Raw genomic sequence first — 15,365 nt, 5'->3', positions numbered from 1 at the left:
ACAAAGTGTGCAATCCAATGAATGTTAATCTAACTGGGTTTTGATAGATATCTCTTTTTCTTCTCTCAATTATTTTATTTCTATTGTGCACTCTAATCAATATTAATCCAACTAATGTTCGTTTATACATTTTAAGAATGGCGTTTATCTTTTTTGAGAATGAGTTCTTATTTAATTTAATTTATTTGGGTCTACAACAGATGATACAAATGTTTATGTCAGTAAATGTGTACTAACAGAGGCGGGGATGTGTGTGGAAATAACAGGGACATAGCTGCTGTCAGACGATCAGCTGTGCAGTGTCATCACAAACGGACGTCGCTTCACGTGACGCTCCGGAGGTAAAGGACGTCCCATTGCTCTTAAAGGGAAATGGAAACACTTTTCAAACTGCTTTCCATGCGACAATATTACCATTAGGAAATGTATTTATCTAGTCTATTTCCAATGTAAACGATCGAGATACGCGAATTTACTTTTTGAAATACGTGCCTAATGACCATGGGCGCTTCCATTGCTCCGGGACTTTTCCAGTGACGTCACTGACTGGCTTCCTGGGCCAAAGCTCAATAACAAACAACATGGCGTGCAATGCACCAGTAGTTTACATTACAAGAAAACGGTCGTCGTCAGGAGTTTATTGTATTGCCCCAGGCTGCACAAATGGATTTTATACAAAGAAGGAAGAAGTACATTTCCATAGGCTGCCACTAAAGGATGAGAAGCTGCTCAAAGTCCAGTCTGGATGCCTGGTTCAATACAAAACATTGGATTTGAAGCCAGGATCTGTTCCCACAATATTCGATTTCTCAACGTATGCAGTCGGGAACACCGACCGTCCCAGCACGTCGGCCACGCAAGACAATGACAGTGTCAACAAACGTGAAGTTTGAGCCACCAAACGAGTTGCTTCAGCTGCCGAGAGAGAGGTAAATATTGCAGCACTACCAGATTACTAGCTCACACATGTATTTACTGACACAGTGTGACCTTATTAATTAACGCAATCGCGTCCAAACTAAATGGTAGCTATTATTATGACGCACAATAGAGAATTGGGGGTGTTCTATAGCTCAACTAATTAAACTGGCATACACACGCTCATCTGTCGAAAACAGCCCTAAAAAGGCTAGTATTGCTATCAATGGATGGTATTGCAGGACCCAGAGCGCACGGAGCACAGAGCGGACAGCAGATAACGGAATTGCAGTTGTATTGCTTATAGATTATCAGAACATTTCAAAGGGGACACAGCCCCATTGGATATTAACCTATGGATTAACTACATCATCGTTTTTATCGTTGTAATGCCATTGAAGACCAGTTTAGACCAGACAATGAGGAAGGTAAGCCGTTAGCCTGGCGTATGTTAGTACCTAGCGCCACTTGTTTTGATGTACGTTTTTGTGGATAATCTCGCGAGTTTGTATCTTTCAGTGTTGAGGTGGGCACCGTTAGATTCTGTGTCTCCTTGCGATCATAAACGATGTGTTGGATGTGCGGCTAGGATAAGTAATAAGGGAGCTAGGAGTGATTTTCGGTGCAGTAATAGGTTAGCATTTTCGCTCGGGGCTAATTCAGAGGCTCACTGTTAGCATTGTGTTTTTTTAATTTTTTTATTCCGGATCGTATGCCACTCTATTCGACCGAATCGGTTCATAAGCATAGGCCATGGGATGCCTGGTAACTGTAGATGCTTCCACATCAATGTCATCTCCCGACGAATAGTCAAATTCATCGTTCAAAACGTCGATCTCATTGCAAAATTCCTCCATCGCTGCCATATCTGCTACGTTGTGTTGACTTCTGGTGGAGCGAAAACACAGCCAGTGACGTCACCATTTGGGACTCCCCTAATGGCGGCGGCCTGGTCCCGGAATTCCCCACCCGGCCGGCGGATAATTAATTTTCTTTTGGCGAGTAATATCATATACAATAAATATTACGATCAATATCCATTGTAAAATGAATAAACTACCGGAATATTATAACTGTAATTGGTGTTTCCTTTCCCCTTTAAAACTAATTTCCCTGCTTCTCGTGGTTTCCTTGCGTCTCTCCATGCTTCCCTTGTGGGAGGGACTAGTCACAGGGAAACGACGCAAGTGAGGGACGCAAGGAATCCATTTAACCGAAGTGAGAAGGGCCCGAGGAGGGGTATTGGGATGAGGCTCCAGTGTTTGGTCTTTTCCGGAAGCATCCTAAAGTGTCTCAACTGAAAGAGGACCACAAACACACACAAAATATAATACAATTTTGAGATTTGGGGATATTTATCTCCCATTCTTTCACTTTTTCTGACATTTTCAACACCAAACATGTCGTTAATGTCTCTGTTTAGTGAACTACAGCAATCTGAAAGCCTGTACATTATTTATATCACATTTTATCAGTAAAAAAATGCAGGAAATTACTTTTTTAATGCAGTATTTTCTGATTTATGGCGCAACACAAAGATATTCTCTCTAATATGTCATCAACATGAACCTGGCTTTATCCAATGTTCAACATCCTGACACATCCTTCATCTACACTGTCTAAACTGAAAGAGGACCAGAAACACATTAAAAATATAATAAAATGTGGAGGCTTTGGGATATTTATCTCCCATTCTTTTACTTTTCGGGCATTTTACAGATCAGACATGTCGTTGATGTCACTGTTTACCAAACTACCACTTTTTCTGAAAAATGCATAAAATGCATACAATTATGCAATATATGTTAAATACATGGTTTATACATGTAATTACTGGGGTTCCATTTCTTCTGATTACCTAATTTGGGCGTGCACATTTGCCGTGCGCAAACCTACCTCTTTTGGATTTGGAAAGGTTGGCATGTATGTGCTTTATGGGAAAGGCCTTGCTGAAAAACTGTGCAACGTACTTTAGGGGACGCTGGAAGCAAATGCATTCATCAGACTCCATGGAGAACGGCTGCTCTACACCAAAGAGATATCCATTGATTCATGGATTTCTGAAGCAGCTCTTTGTAAATATTATCATGCCTGCAGGAAAGCACAAATGCATGCAAATAAACCCCTAAAAAAGGTGGATACAGAGGAAGATAAAGGGTAAAGAATATGCTTTGGATTTGGTTTATGTGTGTATGAGTGTGTGGATGTCTGTATTTGTGTTTTTTGTGTACTGTATGTAGTGTCCGCTAGAAGTATGTGTATGCTATTATATTAGGGTTATATATGATATGTTGTTGGACCCCAAGTTGTGTTCACATTATATCAAGAGCAATACATTTTCCTGAAAAAAAAACACACTGCCCCCTATTGCATAAAACAAGATAAAGCAACAAAGCACTTACTTCAGGGGTGGAACAGTAATCGGCACAAGTCACTTATGTTTTTTTTTATTTCAGAAACACAATATGAAGAAAATGTTCTTTATTTTGTCGAGAGTCGGTTTAAATCATGTGGACATTTTGTGTTTAATTCAGAATTACTTAATGAACGTGTGACACATGTGAAAGTGACACCACAGAAAGCCTGATCTATTTTATGTGTTGTATTTATTGTGGTGAAACTATAAAGCTATATCACTGTGTCCTTTGTTCTTTTTGAATCTCATTTTACAATTATAATCCATTTCCTGTAACTGTGTGTGAGGGCATCTTAAAACTGGAGTGAAATGCATTGTGTGTGTGTGCGTGTGCGTGTGTGTGTGCGCGTGCGTGCGCATAACATATGCTAATGAGACTGATTCAGATGTAAATATACTGTATGGGAAAAACACAAGATAGAAGTGCATCATGAAGTACCTCAGAGAGACATTTGTGTACAAGTCAAGATATTTGGCAGAGGTTTAAGTCACTTATTAGTTTAGTTATTTGAGTAAAAGTGTTAGAGTATTTTTTATTGATTATTGGTATGTCAAAACTCAATGATACTAGTTACTGTAACAACCCTAGGAATTAAAATGTATATTCTGATTGGATGTAAAGCTAAATACTGTTATATTTTATAAATAGAAACCATTGAAATAATATGACAGCTATTACAAATTGTGCCATAAAACAGTGCATTTTGCATTGATTAATTATAGGAATAGTAAGACATTGATTGAAATAAATTCCGAAAATACTATTACAAACTCAAGTAGACTCAGTAAACCCAGTATCTATAATAACACTGAGTGATTAACTCACTAAGTATTGGGCAGTGTTTATGAGAGCAAAGATAGAATAACTTTGCCGATGGCTCTGGGAACAGTGATTCAGAGGCTACTTATTTGTCCTGTCGTCATCCCTTTTCCACTCTATTATCCAATCAGGAGCCGGTGACGCGGGCTGTTTTGTGACGGACGTGCAAATTGACCAATAGCGAGCCTGAGTATTTTTTACGTCCACGCCCTTAGCCGGACAGTTCTGCATCCGCCTTCTCTGCTAACCTTGTTGAAGGAAGTGAAGTCTGTCAAACATGAGTTTTCATTACGGCCAGGTATCTAAATACTTTACTCAATGTTAATTATACCAACATGTTAATATTGTGGAATAACTGTATTATCTGTTGTATTCCATTAATGTAACGTAACTAATACTAACTAACGCAACGTTAGCCATTCATTGGTTTGCTACTGTATGGATAGGAGTAAACGATGTAAGCTGTTGCTACTTGTTAATAACATTTAGTAGTTTGTGCTAGCCGTGTGTTTTATATTTAACATTGCTGGAGTTGTAGTTAGCGTTACACAATACGTTCTAGCTATTATAGTGCTCCCGTTTTATCTGAGACTTGGTTATCTCTGTTTTGTACATTGTATTGTAGTCTTTCTAAGCAAAGTATCGATATTTGCATGTGTTTTGACTTATGGAAAATATATTTCCAAGCAGAAGTAAAAGTGCCTCACTAAACGATTACTCCTGCACACAAAAGTAAAGAAGTATAATAGAAAAAATGTTGAATTTAAAAAGTAAATGTGGGGAAACCCCTTTTCCAGGGTATAATATTAAGCCTTCTTAAAGCCTGTATTAAACTGTCTGATTATTTATACTGTAAGCAACAGTGGGCTTCATATATGACACTATTAATAATATTATAGTATGAATTCATACAAATAACAATTCAATTTATATTCATCCTTGGTGGTGCCTTTGGTGATAATAACAAGGCATCTTAAAATGCATACAAGCAATGTGTTTTAGATATATAAGTGTGGTACACAAGTTTATTGTCTTGCTTTTTTTTTATCTCAAAAGTATAATGGCCAGTTTGATCCTTGTACATACTCTTATTGGATTTGTGTTGTCTGTCCCTGCAGGGCTATCCAGGAGGAAGCCACCCACCACCCAGTGCCCCATACGGGGGAGCCAGCGGTCCCTACGGGGGACACCCCTCAGCCCCATATGGAGGGTCCCCACATGGAGGGTCCCCACATGGAGGGTCCCCACATGGAGGGTCCCCACATGGAGGGGCCCCACGTCAACCAACAGCTCCTTATGGTGGCTATGGTGCCGCAGCTCAAGGAGGGCAGTATGGACAGGGACAAGGGGTTGCCCCCGCCGGGCATTATGGGGGTTACGGTGGACAACCGCAAGGAGGACATTATGGACAGCATGCTCCTGCAGGTGACTCTTAGCTGATACTGTAGGTGGCTTCTGCCTGTGGGAGTTAAACAGGCATATTCTGAACATGAGGTGGCTTCTCTCTTTCCTCTTCTTCATCACTTCTCTCTCATTTCCCCTCCCTCTCTGCTGGGATGATGGATAGAAAATGACTTGCGTTCCCAGACCGTCATATAGAAGACAGGGTTCAGTTTGTGCCCCTCAGCAGGATTACACGGCTGGAGTGATGCCTCTGGTAATACTGAGTGAAGGCTAAACAGAGTAAGAGACAGATAGGGTAAAGATTGTGTTGTGTGTGTGAGTACACGGTTTCCCGTAGCAGCTAAGCCTGAAAGCCAATGTCGTGATCACTCCCCACAGGGACAGATCCCATCAGGTTCTGGCCTAAATTGTCACCTGTCCCTCTCTACCCATTCATTTTTCTGACAATCAGCCCTCCCCCACTCCTCCCCTTGTCCTACACCATTATTTCTAACACCCCTTTCTCTCCCTCCATTCACTTTCTCTCAACCCTTGACCCTGCACCTACCTTTGCTTCACAACCTGCGCCTTATGAAACACTGAGACTATTTAACTAAGGTTGGTGAAGTGAAGTATATTTAAGAGAATCCAAACTGGTTTCACAACCTTTGAGATGCCTTATGTTGCTGTTTTTTCCATTTACTGGAAGATTATACAGTATTTTAGTTAAATTAATAAGATACAGGATTTTTTTTACATTCTATAGTTGTCGCAAAGCATTAATTCAACCTTGATCTCACACAATTGTAACGTTTATTTTCTGTTATCCACACATTCCTACAACAACCCAACACTGTATCAACTAATTTTATACTGTACTAAGCTGTAGAATTACATTTGACATTTTATTTTTACGTTTAGAGATACTGTTTTTTTAAATCGGTGCTTTCTAAGCACCACAGCTTAAAGATTGAGTCAAGCACAGATGTATTATTTTTCGTGATCAATTTCCTGCTTGAGAGAGTGCCCGCAGCTTTGACTCTCAGACACTCTTCATCTCTCAATAAATAAATAATTGTTTTGCATCTGAATGAGGCAGCCGCTTCATTTCTAAGAAGCCTGAGAGTTTCAGTGAAATATTGACTTCTAAGAAATAGAATGACGGGAAGTAATAAAGAGAATAAATAAAGCTAGTCCACTTGTTGGAAAACAGTGAGTGGTATGCTAGGAAAACAAGCTTGGACAGAATGCTAAGAAAACATTATTTTTGTGATGGGCATCTTCAGTTCGTCTGAGCCACCATCCAATAACTACTCTGATTGTTCCTCTCTCTAGGTAACATCCCTCCCGGTGTTGGCCAAGAGGCGTTCCAGTGGTTCCACACTGTGGACACGGACCGCAGTGGCTACATCAATCTGAAGGAGCTGAAGCAGGCCCTCGTCAACTCCAACTGGTCTGCTTTCAACGACGAGACCTGCCTCATGATGATCAGTAAGTCACACAGTCACAGCCAAATAACATGCCCTACAGTGTGTTGTTTGATTGTTGTTCAATTCTTTAATAGTCTTTCTTGAGGCAATTTAAATATGTTAAATACTTTAAGAGAGCTAAATGGATACAGCAAAGGTGAGGAAGAAGGTTTGTAGAGTGGAAGCTCTGGACATAAGAATATAACACACCAAAAAACACACTGTTCACCGAAGTAAATCATTTGATGTCAGTGCAACAGTATAAGATACAGAAAACTTGCCTTAAGTAAGTCCAGAGCGCGTGTGCATTGTCCCTTTTTTAAATAGATATATATTACAATAAAAATGTGTTTGGATATTTTTTCTCACCCAAAATAAACAATTTAGCAGAGGACATTTAGACCTTCGTTGATTACATGTCATCTTCATGTAAGTGATCTTTAACCTAGTCCAATAGGATATACTGTAGCAACCCTCAGAAGAAAACCCACTGATAGCGCATAAACTCACATATCACATTACAGGTTATCCTATATGAACTGATGGTAACATACAGTAAAGTTTACTTCTACATTATATAGACTAGAAATTCCGGTAGACAGTAGTCAGCTTAAATAACGACTGAGTCATGTTGTCTTGTTGTTTGTGAGCTGCAAAGGTATCCGGACATTCCAATCGTGTTTGCCAGTGACTAATGTTTCCTGTTACCTTTAACGAGAAATGTGTGACTCCTCCTGTGTGCTACTTTCAGGAAATTCAAAAAGAAGTTCCATGATGGAGGACTTCCTGGAAACATTCTGGAAATGCATTTCTCCTTGAAAGAACAGGGTAAACTATAACGACGTGCTGTGCTGTGTGTTTCCTTTCAGACATGTTTGACAAGACGAGGACGGGCCGAATGGACATTTTTGGCTTCTCTGCACTGTGGGAATTCATGCAGCGGTGGAGGGGGCTCTTTCAACAATTTGACAGAGACCGCTCAGGCTTTATCAGTGGCACGGAGCTACACCAAGGTACCCTCGTTTGTGTGTTAAAGATGCTACAATTAAGTTGGATATGGAATCATTTTGTAAATAAAAATGACCATAATAGAGTGGTGCAGTGATGACGTATTTTTGTAGGCCGACCCGGAAGTAAGCTGCGCAAGGTTATTTCATCTACTCTGGAACTAGCTAAACTAGTTATAAGAAATATGCGTGTTCTTTACTGTCGGGTCACTTATTACAGGTTCAGTGAGCTGCACGAGAGGGACGCGCTGTCAGGAGAGGGAGAGGAAAAGAGAGCACCCCGTTTATTTTCCCATGTTATTATCCAGAATTACTGTAAACCTTTGAATAAAGTAGTTAATCTACTATTAGTAGTTTGTTTAAATGCATTACTTATGTTTTTTTTTTTCATTAACATGAAATAAATCTCACGTACCCCCTGCAGTACTCCAACGTACCCCTAGGGGTCTGCATACCCCCATTTGAGAACCACTGCTATAAACAAACTACAGCAGGGTCGCTGCTTCAACGTCACGCCAACTTAAGATTCATATTCAAACATACAGATTGTAAATGGTACAAGTTGAAGCGTTTGTTTGAACAGTTTGCAGGAGGCAGGTACTTGCTTTCAAGCAGAACAGGGGCAAACAAACTGAGAGCGAGTGTTTACGTGTGCGGCGTAATGACGTACAACGTCCTCGACAACTAACTTCTGTAGACCTATTCAGCCACTTGTTAACAATCATCGTTTTTCAGACACGTAAACTCTTCAGAAATCACCAGCGGGGTCACTGCTGATGTATTTAATGTCGTAGAACAAAACGTGAGCTGTCTCTTAAATGGGTTTCAAACACAGACCTTATTTCCAGCTATTTTCCAAAAACATGTTCAAAAAACCCATTGACTCTGAGACGAGGGAACCGGAAGTGGACTCCGGGTTTTAGGACTCGTTCCTGCACCACTCTATTGGGGACAGCTGTCTTCTACAATTATTCCATCAATGTTGAAATGACTAAAATCCACTTGTTTTCTCTTTCCTCTGTCCCTCTCCTGTCCCTAGCGCTCGCTCAGATGGGCTACAACCTCAGCCCCCAGTTCTCGGAGACGTTGGTGCAGCGCTTCACCGTGCAAGGTGGAAGAGCCGGCATCCAGCTGGACCGCTTCATCCAGGTGTGCACCCAGCTGCAGAGCATGACGCAGGCCTTCAGGGAGAAGGACACGGGCATGACCGGCCACATCCGCCTTAACTATGAGGACTTCATCTCTGGGGCCATCACCAGGCTCATGTGATACACTGTGGATTCATTGCATCATTCCATGTTCAGGTCCTATTTTCTCAGTTGTTAATGCTCTACCATAAGTGCCAACACCTGCTGTTTAATACACAGTACATCAGGTAGAATGCATTCTTCCATGGCTTGTGGCTGTATGTATAAAAGCCTTGAAACCTCGCATTTATTAAGGTGCCCTTACTGGATGCTTTTACTTTGTACGTATAGGTTTCTTTTTTGATTGAATAGTTAAACTGACATTCAAGAGAGTACCTGTTTACACATGTTTCATTCTAAAAACTTGAATAGAGAAGGTAGATATTAAGTGAAAACTCGTATCATTTCTCTGCTCCGATAGTAGAGTGCCTACAATCAACTGCTAACAATAATTACGCTGAGTTGCAAATGTATTCCCTCGCAAATTATTAATGTTCCTGTTCTATTTAAACAATAGCCTTTTAAATATATGTACATCAGCAATATTCAGCAGGGTATTCCAATGCAATGATTAGCTCATTTCACTGAGCATTGCTTTTTATTGTTATGCATGTAATTAAGCAAATAAGGCCAAACTTTTTATTATGTCAGTATTATTCCACTCTCACTTTAAGTTGAGTGTCAAAGCTCTAGAACTACGTGTTTAATAAAATAATGATGTACTATTACTTTTGCTACATTCCCCTCAAGCAAGCCAGTGTTGACCGTCGATTAACAAAATGTCTAGAGATAAGTGACCTGACAAGTGTTTCCTATTAAGTTTGCCAATTTCCCCTCAATGAAATGGATCTTCTTTTTACGGAGCCAGTTCTTAGAACATAATGCACTCCGCTGAGGTTTGTTTTCTGAAATCAGTCCTGGCCAAAATGGTTCTTAATGCCAAAAACAAATAAATGATTTGATATCACATTTTGAGTGTTCGTATTCTTGCTTGATAACCATTCATGTATGTAGTGTTTTAACTGTACGGGTAAGCATTGTGTAAAAGCAGCAGTAATACCAATACCACTTTAGACTGTCACCAAGACAAATTCAGCACATTTTTATGAGCTTGGCAAAAGATTTATTTGTCTGGTCCAAAATGGAAGAGAACAGTAACTGTGATACCTTGAACTGAGGGATATCACTTAAGAATGTATATGTTATCTCAGCAAAAGTGCAGTTTTTAGCAAAGTGGACTGTATTTTCTCTAAAAGCCTTCATGGCTAGTCCAATCCTTACTCATGACCTTTGACCTGAAATCTCCCAAATGAGTTACTAATGTTTCCCTTGCTGGACAGTTTGGCAAAGCAAAGGACTGTCTGTGTTCCTCTTCCACATCTGGCCTTCTTGCCCTCACCATCTGTTACTCTGCTTGATCACAGTCTGTGTCAAGAGCCCCTCCTGCTTCCCCTCTGTGTGGCTTCAGTTAGTGAGGATGCTACGCTAGACTCTGTCAGCCCCACATTGTGATTGGGATTAATTAGATAGTTGTATTTGTTATTAAACTCTTGGCTAGTACAGCTCTAAATCTCATTTACTAATAAGCAGGAGCTGATGAAATAATCCTGGCAGTGCTAAGGTTGTTGGTGAAGCAGAACTGGCACTACTCGTCTTGTTTTCCCGCAGGGGGGTGAGCACATTTCACTTTATCTGACAGGAATGATCGCATGCCAGTCCTGGCAACTACAAGATGGACAGCATAGAGGGAGAGGAACTGCTTAAAATAATCATTTTGAAGCATGAAGAATAATCACCCACACAGAATGCAGTTAATCACAATAATTTCACAAGTCATTTGAACTCAAACAACCTCAGGTGACTCAAACAATTGGATTTAGCTCAATTTTTTTTAACTACAGGATCTGCCTCTGCACAAATGACCAATGAGTCAGAACTGGCCATCGCTCCACGACAGACTTGAAATCGCTATAGATCAGCCCTGCGCCCTGCATGGTATAGTTTTGTGAAAAACTTTTGGGCCCCGGAGCTGAAATATCAGTGTCATCAATCATACAGAGCCTTGCAAAGAACACTTACCAATTCACTTCCCAGAAACCACAGTAGCATATTTTCTTCAATGCTGCAATTTATGGTTTCCCGCTTGGTTGTTGAAATGTACTCAATTTCTCTGCATCCCACATAAGCAGATAAAGTAAGCAAAAAGCAAAACTTCCATAACTATGACATAAGCCTCTGAAAGTGACTCTGCCTTTACCAAACTGCACTTTTGAACGAAGCTATGCTATCTTAAGGTTTGTCGCCCAAGTGGGGCAGTTCATGCCTCGTCACACTACACTGATGACAGATGTATCAGCCTTTCATGAGTATTCGTTGAGGAGGACTGCCATTGATGTTTGGTTTGAACACAGAATGAGATGGTATTTGTTTGTCTCCTAGGAAAAGACAAACATGTGTATGTAATGTTGGTGCACAGCTCTCTTTGAAAGGTAAAGTCACAAAGCACATGCTTCTGAGGTTGTTTGATTGTAAGGCAAAGATGATGGTAGTATGAGTGGGTAGTATGAGTGGGAAGCATGAAGGCATCGATTTTAAGATTAAAACATATTTCGAAAAGCCTCAAGAATGGGGAACATTATCCATTTCAAAAGGTATACCACTCAGGGTCCTCTGCAGTTAACAAAACACGTGTGCTGTGCACCCTCCATTTTCCCAGATATTGAACAACACAGACCAACCAGTTTGCTGTCCTCCAAAACATTTAATACCCTGTCACCTGCTGTCTGTGACCAATCAGGGAGTATAGCTGAAATTAGGGCCAATTTAACCCAGGTGGCATCAATCTTCTTTAATCAGGAGCTAAACAGTAGCTCTCTCAATTGTACCTTGACAAACAAAACTAAACATACAGTATTACCCCCTCAAGAGGCATAATCAAAACATATTGTTAGTGAAGTTAATGATTGTGAACATTCCCTTCTTTGGACCTGAGTCACATTACAATGCATTGCAAATTACCTACACACATATTATAGAGGGGGAGTGCAGTCCCCCGCTTCTTAAAGGATCAGACAGGACAGGAAATGAAAGTCCCCATATAGAAATCCTGTGTTCGCAGAAAGACAAGACACAAGTCAAGTTGAGCCTCATACAAATGTCGAACAGATGAGCAATGGGAATATGCACCTTTTCCCAGTATCCATATAAACACAAGATATATTAAATTGACTTATTGGGAATCACTTTAGAAATTCTATAAATGGGACCCGATTGAATGAAGTCTGATATCTGGTTTAATTTTCTGCTTCAGTGGATCCACATGATAAGGATCTTGAATACTGTTCTATATTTATTGTTGCAATGGATTGGTAGCAACCAGCAGCATAAGTCGTTTGAGACATTGTTGGTTTGCTTTGTGTATCCTGAAATAAATGCATATTTTGGCATTTTATCTTAAAGTAATGTACTAAATGTACCACTGGATGGTGCTAAAACACAAGCCTTCTTGGTTATACAGTCAATGGTTCAAAGCGACCAGCCAATCCAGATGAACCAGGAAGCAACACACACACGGACGGACGTGACGTATTTCCACTGCAGCACCAACGTGCTAACGTTAGAGGTGAGTGAAGACTTATGAAAGAAAACAATGTTATCATCGAAATATTACAGAGACACACCACAGTGACTTGTTTCTCATAAACCTAGGGGCTGCACTTTCATCATAACGGTGTCACTGCTCGTATTGAAACCTTACTGTTAATTCAGGGTAGCCGGTCTGTACTGTGGCCAGACTCTTACGCCGTAACGTAAACTTTGGTTGCATAATTCATTATTAATTTATAAAAAGTCCTGACGAAATAAGTATGACACATTTCATATTTTCACATGCTGTTTTAAGTTCATTCGAGCCCTTTTCCTTGACATTCTTTGGCTTGGTTCAGCGACGGAATGCCAAACTCCATATTAAATGTCATCAATTTAATGTTGTTTCTTATTTATAAAATAAACCATACGCTGTCCGACGTAACGACACCCATTTTCTGAATCGAAAATAAATGCTTTTCATTTCGGCAAGAAACAACATGGTAACAAATGCAACGATCATGTTTACCTTTTTAAATATACATTACCCTCCTTCAAAAATGTCGTAACCCTTTTCGGAGATAAACTTTATTTTTTATTTTTTTCGCTGTGCCTTCTCATTGATTCCACCAATAGTTTTGTAAGCTATTTGTTGTTGGTTGGAGCTAAGAAAAGGCACAAGGACAGATGGTCTGGTGTCTGCCTGAACTCCTGAATGTGGCATAACTACACATGTATCTATAAACACAGTGCATTTTAGCCATCCCATGCTTCAACACAATTCAAAGCAAATAATATAATAACCTTACCAGTTTTGATCATTTAAAATGTGAACAAAAACAATTTCACGGAAGTTTCTCTCCCGTATGGTTTGAAACCTGATGGAACATACAATCTACCTACTTTCATGTGTGCAACAGTCTTTTATTGAATTCAGTCACAAGTTTGCTTTACATAAATGCTGTTGAATGTTCAAATAGATCTCACCTCTTACTGTAATCCACCGTTAATGTTAAAACACACTTACAACTCAATTATTTCTTCTCTCTTTGGAGCACTCGGGAGCCATCACGGAGTGCAGTCATGTGGCCTCTATACTGGGCGGCGGCAAGGACCTATGCCCCTTATATCACCTTCCCCGTGGCCTTCGTAGTGGGAGCAGTGGGCTACCACCTGGAGTGGTTTATCAGGGGGACCCCTAAACCTCTGGAGCAAAAGAGCATCCTGGAGCAGAGAGAGGAGAGGAAGCTGCAGGAACAAGAGGGTTTGGACAGCACTCAGGTGGTTAGCCTGAAAGAGAAACTAGAGTTCGCACCTAGAGCTGCTCTGAACAGGAACCGTCCTCAAGAGAGCTAACCCGTGTTTGTGAGAGACTTGCGTTTACCCTTTCCAAGAAGGAAGATTGGAGGCGGAAGCAGAGGGCCCATACTTCTCATTTACCTCAGCCATACACATGCTCTCCTATAACAGCTTGATGTGTACATTTCTATTTGTGGAGCTAGAGGGTAACTGAAAAACATATTTGTTTTTTAATCAAGTCAAATATAGCTTTTATGTTCTGTATGTGATCCAGTCACCGTCTTCTTGATGTCGCGCATGCCTGATCGTGCTTTGAGCAATAACTCAACTGAGACACTATAATTCATATACTTCACGTATGAACCTTCTTGGTATCCCAGTATTCTGTTTTATTTATATTTAGATGTGGTCCTATGACACGAATGTAAATGGGTCCCTGCTGTTAAATGACATACATGATACAAGAGTTGACAAAGATGGAATATCTTTAATGTTCCAAGCCTGTCAGAGTGATTATCCCTCTATAATACTTTCTGTATGTGTAGAAAGGACTTATTGTGAACATAAAAGTGTAGGAAGCGAAGAGAGACAGCTCTTAGTTCATGTTTTTCTCATGTAACGTTTCAATGGTATGCGACACAATAAGCCAGCAGTGTGGGGGGTCGCTCAGGAAGTTTAAGCTGCTTAGTCCTGTTGTTTGGAAAATCTACACAATACCTTCTTTCTAAAAAGTCGGGATGGTCTGGTGTTACTGGAACAAATGATGATCAATAAAGGAAATGTGCTTGTACGCTTGCTACTGTATACTCACGTTTCAGTAAATTACATTACATTGCATTTAGCTGACGCTTTTATCCAAAGCGACTTACAATAAGTGCGTTCGACCAACAAAATACAAACTTGAAGAAAACAGAATCATATAAGTACATCAGGCTTCATAGAGCCAAAACATTTCAAGTGCTACTCAACTGGCTTTAGATAAGCCAGCCCTTAATTAGTATATATATTAGTAAATGTTCTCTCAAGAATCTTCTTAGTCACCAGTTCCAGCTAATGATGTCTTCCGATAAAGTCACATAATAAAAGTTTCAGTTTCTGTCACTTGTGTTTCAGCAACATTGTTTCCCAGACAAATATCTGGTCCCGCTTGATTGTGAAACAATACCTCTGCCAAGGAGATAACGTGACATCAAAGTCAAAGGAAGGAAGTAATGACTTTGCTTATGTAGCTACAAGGAGGACATTATTTGAGTGGTAACACGGTAGACAAAGCAATGATAA

The 15,365-nt window shown here is 40.2% G+C and overlaps 2 protein-coding genes across 2 annotated transcripts; both read left to right on the top strand.

Annotated features, from left to right (window-relative positions):
- Positions 1–4,364: 4,364 nt before the first annotated feature.
- pef1 (penta-EF-hand domain containing 1) lies at positions 4,365–10,167 on the top strand. The gene is made up of 5 exons (XM_034095152.1): positions 4,365–4,452; positions 5,273–5,579; positions 6,873–7,028; positions 7,876–8,019; positions 9,053–10,167. Exons 1-5 carry the CDS (start codon positions 4,432–4,434, stop codon positions 9,280–9,282), a joined length of 858 nt encoding a protein of 285 aa, XP_033951043.1. The 5' UTR covers positions 4,365–4,431; the 3' UTR covers positions 9,283–10,167.
- Positions 10,168–12,730: 2,563 nt separating this feature from the next.
- On the top strand, positions 12,731–14,874 carry smim12 (small integral membrane protein 12). The gene is made up of 2 exons (XM_034094502.2): positions 12,731–12,822; positions 13,841–14,874. The coding sequence occupies exon 2, from the start codon at positions 13,869–13,871 to the stop codon at positions 14,139–14,141; it is 273 nt and encodes a 90-aa protein (XP_033950393.1). The 5' UTR covers positions 12,731–12,822; positions 13,841–13,868; the 3' UTR covers positions 14,142–14,874.
- The last annotated feature ends 491 nt before the right edge of the window (positions 14,875–15,365 follow it).

The sequence above is a fragment of the Pseudochaenichthys georgianus genome, chromosome 11 (assembly GCF_902827115.2).
Source record: "Pseudochaenichthys georgianus chromosome 11, fPseGeo1.2, whole genome shotgun sequence".
In the NCBI taxonomy this organism is placed as follows: Eukaryota; Metazoa; Chordata; class Actinopteri; order Perciformes; family Channichthyidae; genus Pseudochaenichthys; species Pseudochaenichthys georgianus.
The sequence above is the reverse complement of the archived record's forward strand: the minus strand, read 5'-3'. Positions and strand labels throughout refer to the sequence as shown.

Bases quoted from the DNA above. Each gene is read 5' to 3' on its own strand.
- pef1 (XM_034095152.1), top strand. From the start codon at position 4,432: ATGAGTTTTCATTACGGCCAG. The intron at 4,453-5,272 runs GTATCTAAATAC...CTGTCCCTGCAG, and splicing joins TGAGTTTTCATTACGGCCAG to GGCTATCCAGGAGGAAGCCA. The intron at 8,020-9,052 runs GTACCCTCGTTT...TCCTGTCCCTAG, and splicing joins TGGCACGGAGCTACACCAAG to CGCTCGCTCAGATGGGCTAC.
- smim12 (XM_034094502.2), top strand. From the start codon at position 13,869: ATGTGGCCTCTATACTGGGCGGCGGCAAGGACCTATGCCCCTTATATC.